At 54.4% G+C, this 14,609-nt stretch overlaps 1 protein-coding gene across 1 annotated transcript in view; it reads right to left on the minus strand.

Annotated features, from left to right (window-relative positions):
- Positions 1 to 6,036: 6,036 nt before the first annotated feature.
- The window catches only part of CUX1 (cut like homeobox 1), a 276,966-nt gene continuing 268,393 nt past the window's right edge, over positions 6,037 to 14,609 (minus strand). Inside the window, exons 19-23 of the mRNA XM_054646812.2 lie at positions 12,656 to 12,739; positions 11,943 to 11,999; positions 9,869 to 9,949; positions 7,900 to 7,964; positions 6,037 to 7,457 (exon numbers count right to left, since the gene is read on the minus strand). Coding sequence (XP_054502787.1) covers positions 7,397 to 7,457; positions 7,900 to 7,964; positions 9,869 to 9,949; positions 11,943 to 11,999; positions 12,656 to 12,739 — 348 coding nt within the window. The 3' untranslated portion in view covers positions 6,037 to 7,396. The remainder of the gene's footprint in view (positions 7,458 to 7,899; positions 7,965 to 9,868; positions 9,950 to 11,942; positions 12,000 to 12,655; positions 12,740 to 14,609) is intronic.

Here is a 14,609-nt window from a genome sequence, read left to right on the forward strand (position 1 = left end):
GTTGGAGGAAGATGTCACAGGGATGAAAGGGGGAAAGAGAGGAAACCTGGAAAAATAGCGGTTTGGGTTTGTGTTTATTTGTGGAGGAGAAACTGTTTTAAAATGTCCTTTGGTGTGTTGGAGAAGGCAAACAGGCAGTGACAGCCCAGCCACGGGGCTGGAGGAGCCTTCACTGATGGGAAGACCTTGATGTGCAAATTCCCTGCTCCTCCTCACCCTGCATCTCAGGATTTACCTGTGAGAGGGAGCAAAGCCCTTTCCATTCAACACAAAAACTGTGTTTAATATTTCCTCTGTGACCTGAGCTTTTTCTTCCCCAGGGTGTTTGTGCAGCCCTGGCTGAGTGGTGCTCTCCCAGGATGACCTCAGAGATGGACAAGCCCAACCACAGACCAGAGCAAAGCCAGACCAGCTGCAATTCCCTGGGGGAGGATGTACAAACTGAAAGGGATACAAAACCAGGACCAAAACCCATCCTCATCTTTCTGTGGGATCACCAGTGGAGTTTGGATGGAGGTGGAGAGCACCAGCTGAGGCAGGAGAGTGGTCAGCCAGCTCTCAGCATCAGTTCACCCCACACCCTTTCTGTGTGCACACAGCCTGTCCCTCACCACATGACAGCTCCTCTGTGCTCCAAGCATCTGTCCAGGGTTGTGTTCAGCGACCTCTCAGTGTCTGGCTCAGATGGGAGGGAGAAATATTTGGGGTTGATGAGTGGGGAGGGAGTGCAATCCTACTGTCAGGTGGAAAAGGGTTCAGGGCTTGATCCTTCTGCATCCCTGATGGTGCTGGGAGAAGAATCAGGAGCAAAAAGGGGGTGTTCAGCTCTGTATCAGCAGACACAATTCAACATTTCCCATTTTACTACAGTGGTTTGTTCTGCCTGATCTTGGTGCCTCCAAGAAGGACAAGTCTCTCCTGCTGCTGGGATGGAGCTCTCTGGGCCCCTCAGAATGCACCAGCAGGATCTGTTTGTGCTCTCTCTGTGTCTCCTGGGAGCATGTCTGAAGGGAGATGGGTGCATCCCAACTTTCTCAACTGACCCCGTGTTGTCCTGTAATTCTATTTTATTTATCCTTTTTTCCTGCTACAAAATCCCAGAAAAAGCTGAGCTGGGAGGGACCCACGGGGACCCACATCGAGTCCAACTCCTACCCTTGCACATCACCATCCCCAAGAGTCCCCTCCCTGTACCTGAGAGAGGATTGTCCAGACAGGCACCACCTCCGAGGACACCTCCTGCCCTCCCTCGGGGGAAGGCACCGCGGTCTGGCTCTGCTGCTGCTGCTGCTCTTCCTCCTCCTGCTGCCGATGCAAATGACAGGCGAGGCTGTGGCTGAGCTCCAGCCCCCTCCCGGCACCTGCTGGCAGAGCTCAGGTGCGGAGCTGGCCGAGCGTGCGGCGCCGAGAGCAGAGCCCCGTGTCGGGGCAGGCACTCCCACACCATGCCCTGTGCTGGGGGGATGTCAACTGGGGCTGCAGAACTGAAACTGCAGCAAAAAAAACCCCAAAACCCCAAACTACAGCGTGTTTGCTCCTGTCTCACCCCAGGGCTCTGCTCCCCACGGCTGTGCTGGCCCTGCTGGGGTCACCAGGGCTGTGCCTGTCCCAGGGGAACTGGCACCGTCTGCACCTCCTGCACCTCCTGCACCTTCTGCACCTCCTGTTCCTGCAGGCAGAGGTCAGGGGCTATCAGCTGCTCGTGGGTTGTCTCTTGAATGTCCTTTTCTTTGTGCTGCTCTGCTCTGCTGGGGCTGTGCCTGAGAAATGCTGTCACAGGCTTTGTTCTGCCTGCACAGAGACCACGGAGGGAAAGGCTTCAAAAACCTCCCCAGACCCCTCCGTGGCTGTGCTGCCCTGGCCAGGGGGTTCCCAGGAGCATCATTCACCTCCTGCAGCTGCTCCTGTTTGTCCCCCTGCGTGGGGACAGCCTGGGGACAGCCTGGCACTCCTGTCCTGTCCCACAGCCAGCGTGGTGGAGCTGGGCACCTCAGGACCACAGCCCTGGGGCTGTGCCAGGTCAGATCCTTCCCCTTTGCTCTTTCTGGGTGTCACAGAGCTGTGCACTCCCTCGATGCTGCTGCTGCTCCAGGATCCCATTGTGCCAGAGGTCCCTCTGCAGCCTGCAGCCAGCAGGAGCCAAACCCCTGGAGATTTCAGGCACAGAGAAAGGGCTTTCCCCTTTCCCACGTGCAAACACTCCAGCAACAGCAGCTCCTTGCACCTGGAAACCTTGGGGAAAACTGTGCTGCTCCTGCTGGCAAAGGGCTGATCTTTGCTGTGCAGGGTCCTCTCCCCAGCATTTCTTACTGTGCTGGTCCAAGTGGCTTTTTCATTGCAGTTTTCCAGGGTTTTGCTTTTCCTAGAGGCTGGAAAATGCCCTTCTGGCAACCTTGGCTTTGAAGCAGCCCCACGCTGCTGGGTCAGGCTGGCCATGGTGCTCCTGCAGTGCCCAGCTCCCTGCAGCAGCTCTGAATGCTCCCTTGCACGTGTGTTCAATAAAAAAAAGGAGGAAAAAAAAAAAGCATTAAATATTAAAGGAAAAACCATCGTTGCCTGGACTCAGAGCAGCTCTTAAAAATGTTAGCAGCTCCAAAATCCCAACCTTCCCTTGGCTTTGAAAGCTTCCATCTTTGCAGCAGCCTGTGGAGAGCTGGGCAAGGTGTGAGAGGCAAAGTGCCCCTAAAGAAGTTCCCAAAATGAAGCCACAAGGCCCAAAGCAGCAGCCAGGGAAATTCCATAACCCTGTGAACCTGCAGGGGCTGGTGTGTGGAGGGGAACTGGGAAAAAGCCCTGGAAAATCCCAGTTCAGTGCCAGTGAGGGCAGATTGTGCCACCCCAGAGGAGGGGACACCATGCAGGGATGATCCCTCCCTTCCCTTCCCCTGGGAGCTGGAAGAGCCTGAGCATCTCCAGGGAGACTCTGTAAACAAGGAGCAGGGGGAGGGAGCAGGGGGGCTCCATCTGCTGCACCAGCTCTCGGCCCCAGCCTGCCCTCAGATGTCTCACACAACAGGAAGCAATAAAACACAAATTACCAGCACGGGGGCGCCTCTTTCCCCTGCTGCAGAGTGGGGTTTTGCCCAGAATCCCGCTTAGGAGTGGCTGTTAACAGGGTTAGGAGACTCGGGTGTTATCAGAGCTCGTGGCACAGGTGCCCAGCTCTGCTGCAGCAGGGGATGGGGCCAGCCCCTCGCTGGGATAGCCCCACGGTGATTCCCACATTGCCCCCATCCCTCTGCTGGCCGCTGTCCCCTCTCACACGGGACCGGGTGTCCCAGCTCCTATTGAATCCCACAGGAGCTGTGTCCATGGAGATACCCAAACTTATTCTATCCCATCCTGCATGGGCTGTGTCTGTGCCTTTGTGGAGATACCCAAACTGCTTCTGTTTCATCCTGTGTGGGCTGTGTCTGTGCGTTTATGGAGATACCCAAACTGCCAGGCCTTTAATTTCACAGGTGGGAGTTGGGGGGATCATTGGCTTCATCCTACAAACCCCTTCTATCCCATCCTGCATGGGCTGTGTCTGTGCCTTTATGGAAATACCCAAACCCCTTCTGTCTCATCCTGTATGAGCTGTGTCCATGCCTTTATGGAAATACCCAAACCCCTTCTATCTAATCCCACAGGAGCTGTGTCCATGCCTTTATGGAGATACCCAAACCCCTTCTATCTAATCCCACAGGAGCTGTGTCTGTGCCTTTATGGAGACACCCAAACCCCTTCTATCCCACCCTGCACGGGCTGTGCCCATGCTCTGCCCCTGCCCACGCTCTGTTTACCCACCAGGCTCACTGGGTCCCCGTGAGCTGGAATGCCCCGGGCTGGCTCTGCCGTGTCCCAGCTCTTTCCTGCCGGGTCTCTCTGGATGCTGCGCTGGCTCCGCAGCCCCGCTCGGAGCCATCGATCTCCCCTCCCACCCCCGCCCCGGTGCCTGCCCTGCCACAGCGGCAGGAAACCTTTAGGAAATGGCATTATTGCTTTTTTATAGCGCTGCAATAATTGCCGCTGCAGCTCGCTCTGCGCACTGAGCGCCTTCCTGCAGCTGCCAGGGCGTTCAGCATCCTGAACCCAACCCCGGAGCGGGATCAGCCCCCCCAGCCCCAGATCACCACAGATTGGCCACATCCTGGCAGGGATTTCTCTCTCTCGTCTCCTTTGCCCACGGCAAAAACTGAACTTGTGACCCAGATGTGAGCAGCCTGTTATCTCGTTAGCCAGCCCAGCTTCCCCAGCAGCCTTTTATCAGCAGATAAACCCCCGAAATTCAGGCTGGGTCTCTGAGATGGGCTGGGAGATTCGCCGGTTAAACAGATATAAGAAGCACAGGTTTGCCCATAATCATTTTCCTGAATATCTGTCGATACTAATTAAAATTGTTTCCCATAATTAAATTTAAAACAGCAAGGGAGAGCAAGGGGTCGCTGAAATCCTTTTCTTTTGAGTCACTCAGGGATAAAAGGGGTTTTCAAATCAAATTAGTAAAAAAAAAAACCAATTCCCATTTCCTCCCCCTGCCTCCAAGAGAGGGACAGATTGTGGGGTGCTTTGGGGCTGCCCCCTGAGCCTGGCTGGAAATGGAGTTTAGAGGCTCAGGGCTGTGGCTCTGTAGGTGGCTGTAAGGAGAATTCAGTGTGTCCCCAAACCCCAGCAGAGCCAGTGACAGCCCAGAGCTGGATCAGGCAGGGAATGGGGAACTGGCTGTGCCCTAAATCCCACAGGACAGCAAGGACAGTGCTGCTCCCCTCCAGGCAAACCCTGCCCAGGCTGAGCTGGTTTGGGGCTCTTACCTGAAGCTCCTGATTGCTTTAATTGATGCACAATGTAATTTTTCTGGAGGAAAGGGGTTTGGATACAGCACTTCCAGGCTTGGCTGGGGGTGCCAGGAGGTGCTGGGGGCTGGAGTAGCCATCCCCCTGTGCCTGGTCACCCCAGGACACCCCTCCCATGCAGGGCATCTCCCAAGGCACCAAAACTGCAGGGTTTTGTTTTGTCCTGAGCAGGAACATCCCACTGTCCTGGCACACTCTGCTCTGCCTGGAATCACCTGCATCCCCTGGAGCCCAGCACCTCCAGCACAGCTCTGGGAAGCAGCTCTGAAGACTTGGCTGGGGCTCTGGGCAGTGACCTGAGAGCCCTGCCCAGCTCAGGCTTTCCCTGCTCAGGGCAGGGTTTGGCAGAGCTGGGCTCTGGGAGTGGCTCTGGGGACATCCCTGGGCTGCTGCAAGGTCACCAGGGCTGGGGTGAGCCAGCTGAGGGGAGCAGGGCCATGCCATGGCAGTGGGAGCTGCTGGGAGCTGCAAAATTGAGAGATAGGAGAGAAAACAACAACCCACATCCAACTCCTGCCCTCCCTGGGAGGGATTTTGGGACAAATCAGTGAGCTTGTCATTGTTATTTTGGACGGAAGGAGGTGACAGCTGTGCCTGAGGGACAAGATTCAGCAGCTCCAGGGGACTGGCAAGACCCAGGTAAAAAACCCTCTGGCACAGAGGCCTCTCATGGTGGGGGAACAGCTCCTGGCCCTGCCCTTCTTGCACAAAGGAAGCTGTGCCTAAAGCCCAAAGCAGCCCAGCTCTGCCAGCCTGGGGCTGCTGGGATCTCCCAGGGCTGGAAAAGCCAGGAAAAAGGAGGCTGAGGAAGAGGGGGATCGTGAGCAGCTCACCCAGATTAGCCAGGCAAACTGACCCCGTCCAGCTGGAGCGGCTGTGCCAGCAGCCACGTGGGGATATCCAGAATATCTCAGGGTTTGGAGCTGCCTGGGCTCAATTCCCGTGGTCCCTCCATCCCCAGGGGCTCCCTCAGGCCCCTGGGATGCTGGTGTTGATGGCAGCTGGGACGAGGCTGCAGCACACGGGGACAGAGGTCCTGCCCTCCGCGGCGCTGCGGGACAGCGCTGCCTTTAGCTGCTGTAATGGGTTTCTAAAATTAGCTGCACACTCTGCCCTTGGACTCGAGCAGGACATTTCTCAGTTGTTTAATATCAAAAGTCCAAAAAAAAAAAAAAGGAAACAGAGCACAAAAGCCAGCCAGTCAATGCATGGCTAAGTTTATTTTATCACTTGTCCAACAGAACTCGACATCTATTTTAAGTCATTTATGAGGAGTACAAGTGTGAATAGCTGCAGAAGTTTTGCAATTCCAAGACACCACATACAGCTGCTAAAAAAAGCAATTTTAACCTTCCCAACAAAGCCTCAAAAAGCAGCCCACCCTTCCCTAGATCATGTTTCCCATCTACTGATTTCAGGCAGCTAAAGCTCATCTCCCCCAGACCTGAAGTTGATTGGTTTGTGCAGAGAGCCCCAGCCATGGCAGCATCACCCCCTCACTGCTTCCCTTCCACTTGGGCTCATTTTCCCTGTGCTGAGCAGGACAGGTGCAGGTTGGTCCCTCAGGGTTTATCCCTCCCTTCAATTTAGGAATATTTTTCATTTTGCCATTGGCCACAGCTCCTATAAATAAACCCTGGCTGCCCGTGGCAGATGTGAGGCCTTTCCCTGCCTGCACGCTCTGTTAGAGGCTCTGGCTCCCAGCAACTGGAATGGGGATGGATGGGAGTCTGCAATAAAATATTAATTGGGAGAAATGCTGCTCTCCTGTCTACAGAGGGGAATTTTAATTGAGGGCCACGTTAACAAGACAATACCTACCCTCACTACCCTCACCATGTGGTCACAGCAGGAAGGAGAGACTGCTGAGACCTGGTCTTTTTAATTGGAGCTTCTCCTATCACCTCTGTCTCCCCAGATCAACCCAAATTAGCAGCCCAGGGTTCATCACCCAGCAAACCCAATCACCAGCAATTGCTTGATTTGACTTGTGGTTTCCTAAGAGGCAGAAACATCTCAGCAAGGAGAGTCTGGAGCGTCCCTGTGAGGTCAGGCCTGACCAGCAGCACCTCCCTTCATGCCCTTTAAGTCCTAGATATTCCTAATTATTCCCAAACTGAGGGCTCCAGGTCAAGAAGGGCATCTGTGAGTGCCCAGCAGAATGGGCAGGAGATGCCCAGAGCTGGAGCAAAGCAGGAATTCTCAAACAGCACAACACCTGACAATGCAAGTTCAGGAGGTTGCTTTTCCTCCCCATTTCTGGCTGGATTTAGCCCACCCAGTGCTGCACTGGACTTCAAACAGGATGGAGAGAGACGTGGCTCTGGCAGGAGGGGAACCCCTGATCTTGCATTTTCCATGTGTTCTGCTAAGGACTGAGCTCCCTGAGGAAAGCATGGGAACTGCTGCAGCTCTCAGGGCTGGAAAATGATTCTCCTTTAGCTGAGGCTTTTAATTTCACAGGTGGGAGTGGGGGGATCACTGCCTTCATCCTACAGAGCAGAAAGCAAAGCACAGCAAAGCAGCGGGGCCAGCTCCGGCTGCGGGGCCGTGTCCAGCTGTCACTGCCACATCCCAGCCACGTCCCCGTTGCCGTGGAACTCGTGGAGGTGGTCAGCATACCTGGGGAGAGGCCAGAGCCACGTTAACCCTCAGCCAGCCCCAGGGTGCTCGGGCAGCGCCCCAGGGTGCGCGGGCACCGATTCCGAGGGGTTCCTTGGGGACAAGCGCTGTGCTCTGCTCCAGCCATGGCCAGCAGGGAACTGGGGCCATGGCACGGGTCTGCTGACACCCCCCAGGTCTCCAGGGTCATATTTATAAACCTTTATTATAAACCTTTACCAGGATTTCTCCTGGGCAGGAGAGGCTTTGGAGAACACCCAACCCAACACAAGTGGTTGCCCCGTTCCGTGAGTTTTTCTCCCCCCCTCCTTCACTGGGTTTAAAGCCCAATTAACTGGCTTTGTTTCCAGCACTGGGGTGCCCAAAAAAACCTGCTGCAGACCACCAAGCCCCCCACCAACCAAGCCCTGAGGCCGGGCTGGCCCAGCCTGTCCTCACTCACTTCTTAGCACAGAAGGCAGAGCAGTCCCGGCCCACGCTCTCGCTCCAGGCGGTTTTGTAGAGCACCTGCAAGGGGAGGAATGGGATCAGCTCTGCTCCCATCTCCATCCCAGCCCCTCCTCACTGCAGCCTGTGCCAGCCCAGCCCTGCCAGCCCATCCTGAGAGGCACTTGTGACATGGGTGTGCAGTGACAGGACAAAGGAATGGCTTCAAACTGATAGAGAGCAGGTTTAGATGGGATGTCAGGGAGGAATTCTTCCCAGGTTTAGATGGAATGCCAGGGAGGAATTCTTCCCAGGTTTAGATGGGATGTCAGGGAGGAATTCCTCCTTGGGAGGGTGGGCAGGCCCTGGCACAGGGTGCCCAGAGCAGCTGTGGCTGCCCCTGGATCCCTGCAAGTGTCCAAGGCCAGGCTGGACAGGGTTTGGAGCAGCCTGGGACAGTGGAAGGTGTCCCTGCCATGGCACTGGAGGGTTTTTAAGGTCCCTTCCCACCCACACTGTGACTCTGTGGTCTCCAGCATGGGGAACCCCAGGCTGCTGCAGGGGTTGCCCTCAGGATGGTCAGGATGACCTTTCCCAGTGGGTTATTTTTACTGGGACAGTGCTGCTGTGGCTGGGGTGGTTTGGGATAAGGCTCAGGGCTGCATAGGATGGAGATGTATTTTTGGAACAGGCTTAAGGAAGGTCAGTGCTTGGCTTGGCTCCTTTTTACCTTGGTGCCTCCGTGTTCCCATTGCAGAGCTGAGGTCTGAGGAGGCAGAGCTGGGGTTTGGGAAGAGGGAGAAGCTCTCCCATCCCCAGCTGATGGGCACAAGCCCTGGGGATCTGTAAGCTGTTATCACCAGGGAATCACCCTAACCACACAAACACCACCAGCAAACCCAAACCAGGGTTAATTGAAATCTCCAGGATCAGTGGCAGAGATGTCACTCCCACTGTGGGGATGGAGGAGCAGGGGCTTCCTCCAGTCCCCTGTGGCACACACAGTTCATCCCCAGCCAGGCACTGCTGGGTGCTGGATTTCAGGCTCTTTTGTGTCTAGATGATGTAAGATCATTCCAGCCATGTAATATTTATGAATTTTCCTTTTTTTTTTTTTTGGGTTAGAGCTTTAAAGTTTAATGATGTTTAACTTTTTATTTCCTTTGCTCCTTTCCTCACCAAAATAACTTTGAGAGCAGGACAGAAATATTGTTCTGATTTGGCTTTCATCTCACTTCCTCGTTTAATTATTGATGATTTGTTTGGCTTTTTTTCCCCTCCCTGAAATGACAAACTCCCAGAAACTGTGCAAGGATACAGGAGGAGTTTGCACCATGACAAACTCCCAGGAGATTTGGGCTGACTAAAGCCTCCATTCCTCCCAAGCCTCTGCTTCTCTACTTCCAACCCTAATGGGAAAACTTGAAAACCACAGAAAAATGGAGCCACAGGGCATGTCAGGGTCATGGGGAGAGCCAGAGCTCATCCCTGGAGAGGCAGCAAATGAATTCCACTGGGCAGGAGGTTAAGGATGCACTCAGGAATAGCATCCACATGGTCTAGAACCAGGTAGTGTGGGCTCAGAGCCATGTATTTTATTCCTAAAATCACCTATGGGATTAGATTCATAATAATTAACCCAAATTTTGCTCCCCACTGAGCAGAGGCTTGCTTGGGAACACACTAAACTCAGTGTGAGCTCCTGGCATGGCACCACCACGACCCCAGGAACAACATGGGCACACAGACAGCTCCCAGCTCCTGCCCTTGGACAAGCCTGTGCCCACCCAGGGTGGGATTTCCACCCTGTGAGGCTGAGGGGACATCCCTTGGCATGTCCCTGTCCCCTCTGCGTCTGCAGAGCCACCAACGCAGCAGCTGCAGTGCTCTGGCTTGGCACAGCATCTCAAACCAGCCCAAACCCCCCCTGGAGGGGAGGGCAGGGTGTTTTATCTCAGTGCCCACCCCCGTGGGCACCCCCTCACCAGGAAGACGAGGCAGTGCAGGAGCAGGGTGTAGAAGAAGGCCACGGTCCGAGCGGTTTTGTTGGACAGGATGAGCCGCCCCTGCAGGAGAGCAGAATGGAAAACCCCAGTTTAATGTGGAACTGGAACCAGCTCCATCAAACAGCCTTGGAGAGACCCTGGGCAGGCCTGGGAGCCTGTTCCTGCCAGACCCTGCAGGGAGGTGGTGTTTCCCACCCACCTGTGCCAGCTCTGAGCAGTGATGCTCCTTCAGAGTGGCTGCACAAGTGCCTCAGCTCTCAGCCCAAACGTGCCCAAACCAAGGTGGATTCAGTGTGGGCTTTCCCCCACTGAAAACCCTTCTGGGGATTGATTCTGAGTTGCTTCAGCCCAGCTCTCTCCAGCAGCTCTCCCTGCTGCTGCTGTGCCAGCCCTGCCTCGGTGCCTGCTCCTCAGAGAAGCCCTGGCAGTAATTAAGCTTTGCACATTTTTAATTCCTGAGCTCAAACAACTTCGGGATTTGCAGCATCCCCTCGTTGCCTCCTGAGCAGGGCACTGGAGCCAAGGCTGTGCTGGTGTTCCCAGAGCTGGGCCCTGCTGTCCCCTTGCTGTGGCTCTGCAAGCTCTGTCCCCAAAGCTTTGTTCTTCACCCTTGCAGTGCCACCCCACGGGCTGGAAACCTGTGGGGTCAGGATGAATCTCCCTCCACCCCTCATTTTGGAGAGGCCACTGAGCCACAGCCAGACCCTGATGATGCCTGAGCCCTTTTGGCACACCACACCAAGATCCCAGTGGGAAAACCTTCGTGCCCATCCCTCCAAAAGCACGAAAATCAGCAGCAGCAGAGGAGTGGCTGGCACAGGACGGGCCCTGCCCTCCTTCACAGCCTCTCTTTATTCCTGCTGTAACCCAGGGACTCATTATGGACATAAGCACATTCCCCAAACACCAGGCAGGCTTTCCAGAGCTGGCATTAAAACCCACAGATCTCCCACCAAACCCATTCCGGGCTGAAATCGTCTTTGCTATTCACGGCCACGGCGGAGGCTGCTGTAACAAACAAGATTATGTTCTTAAATATTCCCAAGGAAGAACTCCCCTAAGTCAGTTTTTTTTTTTTTTGTGAATGCCTTTCATTAATTCTCCATGGTGCTGGCACGCCACACAATCCATATTCATGTTGGCATTTGCTTGGTTTTTATGCAAATGACAGCTCTGCCTTTATTACAGGATATCTCTGTGTTCTCTGCAGCCCCACGTTCACCTCCCTTGTGCTGGAGAGCTGGGGGTTAACTCAGCCAAAACCCCATCCTGAGCCTGCTGCTAATGCCACAAATTCCACTCTAAGTCAGATTTCCTCAATAATTTCCCCATTTTTAGCTCAGAAAGTTCTACCCTAAGAGATGGCAGCCCAAGCTTGCAGTGGCAGCAGTCACCTCTGTGGCTCAGGCAAGGACCCTCTGCTGCTGCAGACACCACGGCTCCCCCAGGATTTCTCCTGATGCTTTTTTGGAAGGAAGGGCCAGAGCAGGAAGGATCAGGGCTTGGGAAGGGGTTTTTAAGGAGAATGCAATGAGAAGCCAATGTGTGGAGCAGAGATCTTCCCTGGAGTGCTGGACCCCCTGCAGCCCCTCACACTCCTCCTCCCCACACGTGTGGGGTGCTGGGGCTCTCGGGGGGTGTCTCCTATGCAGGAGGCTTTGCCCTTGGCTGGGGGTGCAGCCCTGAGCCCCACAGCATGCCACAAACCAGAGGAGAGGTGCTTGGAATCAGAATAGAATCAGAATTGCCTAAGCTGGAAAAGACCTCAGAAATCCTTGGGTCCAACCAGCACTGCCAAGCCCAGCACTGCACCACATCCCCAGGTGCCAATGTCCCTGTCCTTGGAATGCCTCTGGGATGGTGAGGCCACCACTGCCCTGGGCAGCAAGGGAGGGAAGGGATTGCTCCTAACTCAAATTTCAGCATGGCCATTGTGCCCTGCACCCTGCCCAGGACAGCAGGGATGCTTCCCCTGCCCCAGAGCCCCATTCCCCTGCAGGCACTGGGCTAAAATCCCCTCAGCTCCCACAGTGCTGGCCCAGCAGCCACTCACCATGCTCAGCGTGGCTTTATCCCAGGGACTGAGGCTCAGGTACTTCCTCTGGCGTTCCTACAAGGAAACCATACAAGATTTTGAGGCTCAGAGGGCGAATTTGGGGTTTGCAAAACATGGAAGGAGCTGTGTGCCCCAGGATGGTCCTATTTTCCCCTTACCCCCATGTTGCAGACATCTGTTATGAAAAATGCTTTCCTTAGGATTTTTCCTCCTGAGAAGCTGAGAGGCCTCAGGAACAAAATGTAACCAATGGTTATCTGCTGCTGTGGGATGCAACAGGTGCATCTGGGATTGGTCTCATGTTGGATGTTTCTAATTAATGGCCAATCACAGTCCAGCTGGCTCGGACAGAGAGCCTGAGCCACAAACCTTTGTTATCATTCTTTCTTTTTCTATTCTTAGCCAGCCTTCTGATGAAATCCTTTCTTCTATTCTTTTAGTATAGTTTTAATATAATATATATAATAAAATAATAAATCAGCCTTCTGAAACATGGAGTCAGATCCTCATCTCTTCCCTCATCCTCAGACCCCTGTGAACACTGTCACACCCCCAGCCATCACTGGGGCACAGTGACTTTTATTTATTTGTTTTTGCTTTTGAAAGCAAAGCATATTTGAGTGCTTTTCATTCTATCAGAGCTCCCTGGAGTTCATGTGGGCAGGAAAGAGGGGCTGATGCAGAGGGAGGTGCTGGGGAGCCTTTCTTACCTTCCTGCTGAAGGAGGAGAAGGGGTCCAGGCGCTCCTCGTACTGGGAGGAGTAGCGCTGCTCTGTGTCATCCCTGCTGCTGCCCTGGGGGAGCAAAGGCAGGGTCAGAGCCACAGGGACACCCAGCACAAGGACAGAGCCCTGAGCTCCCCCATCTGGGAGAAAACACCCCCAAAGGATGGAGCAGCACAGAGCTGACCCACAGGGCTGACAGCACCTGTCCCCTTCAGAAAGGAGAAGCACAAAAGGAGCTGTGGAATAAAGTCCTTTCTTCATAGAACTGTGGAATGGTTTGGGGTTGGTTTGTCTCAGTATTTTGGGCCCTTTCCATGAGGTAATTGACACCTGTGTCATCCTCACAGAGCTCACCTGGGCTACTGCAAATCCCACCCTGAATTTCTCTGCTGCTGGGCCAGGCAGGAGGGAGACGGAGGTTTAGGAGGAGGAAATCATTGTTCAAACACAGAGCTGTTATAGGCTGGGAAAAGGGCAAGGAAAATGAAGAAAACCCCTTGAAAGAAGGGAAATATTTGGGTGGGTGCAGACAGGATGGATTTCATACTTCTCCTGTATAATTCCCCTTACACACCTTGGCTGCAGCGAGCCCTGAGGATGCTCCTGCAGCTTCCCTGCTCCTCCTTCCTCCACCTCTGCAGGAGCTGCAGATTCCACATCATTCCTGCCCAAATCCAGCCTGGGAAAAGCCCATGCTGTCACCAGCCCCAGGCACAGCCTGCTGCAGACTCTGGCTCCTTGTTCCAGTGCTGGTTCCCTGTGCCCTGTCCCAGCACGGCTCCGCTCGCTCTGCCCAGTGCTCACCCTCCCTGAGGCCTTTCTGGACCTGCTCCTACTGCAGAGGGCCCTGCCTGCTCCCATGGCTGGTGTTACACCTCTGTGTAAACCTTTAGTAAGGCCTCACACACTGCAACCCGACCCTGGGGTCACTGTGATGAGCCCAGAGCCCGATTTAGGGGCGAGGAGCTGCCCCAGCCTGGCCAGTGCAGTGATCTTTGCTGGGTATTTTTAACACGTCACATGCACCATTAGGGGGTGAATTATGCAATCCCCTGTGCTGCTGCCACGGAGGGTTTTGCTCTTTAGCTCATGGCAATGGCATTCAGGGGTTGCCTTGTGGCAGAGGATAAACATGGAGATGATATTCCACAGGAGAAAGGGGAAAAAATGTCAGAGGGGATGACCTGGCGTCATCACGGGGACATAAAGAGAGGCACCAAATAAGGTCCCTCAAGCTGCAGGAGTTTCCCACCACCAAATGCTATTAAAATATCCCTCAACAAAACAGACTCGGTGCAGGCAGCACGGAGAGGCAGCAGCCAGGGGGAAGGGTGGCAGGGAATGGGTGTCCCCTCTGTGAGTGGCATTTCTAAGGAAAGCCCGAGGTCAGCAGAGCCTGGCTCTGACAGGGAAGTGCTGGCAGTGGAAATGAGCCTGAGCCTCCTGCAAAGCCCCAGGGAGGAACCCCTGAGGGACACAGCACGAGCAGAGCAGGCTGCAGCAAAGTCTGGTCCCCCTTCCCAGCCTTCTCCTGGCGTTACTGGGATTATCTTGGGCTGGTTTCTTCTGTCTTCTGGCTGCTCAGGGAGCAGCTCTCTCTGCTGGATACAACAAGTTCAGGAATGAGCACAAGTGGGACAGGATGAATTATTTTCCAGGCTCTGCTGCAGGGGTTTGTTGCAGGAGGTTCCAAATTTAACCTCTGGCAGCCTGGTCAGGCAGAATTATCCTCACTTGCCAGCAGAGAGCATCAGAGGAGGGTGTAGCAGCTCTGTTAGGGAGGAAATTTGGTTTTCTGGCTTTGAAGATGCCAAAGATGCCTCAGCACTGCTCTAAACTGCCCTCCTGGCAGGGAGAACCTTTCCCACCCCAGTTATCTCCAACTCCCATATGAGCTGCACATTGGAAATGTGCAATTTCTGTGTCTGGGAGCTGCCTG

This window comes from Agelaius phoeniceus, chromosome 20, assembly GCF_051311805.1.
Source record: "Agelaius phoeniceus isolate bAgePho1 chromosome 20, bAgePho1.hap1, whole genome shotgun sequence".
NCBI lineage: Eukaryota > Metazoa > Chordata > Aves > Passeriformes > Icteridae > Agelaius > Agelaius phoeniceus.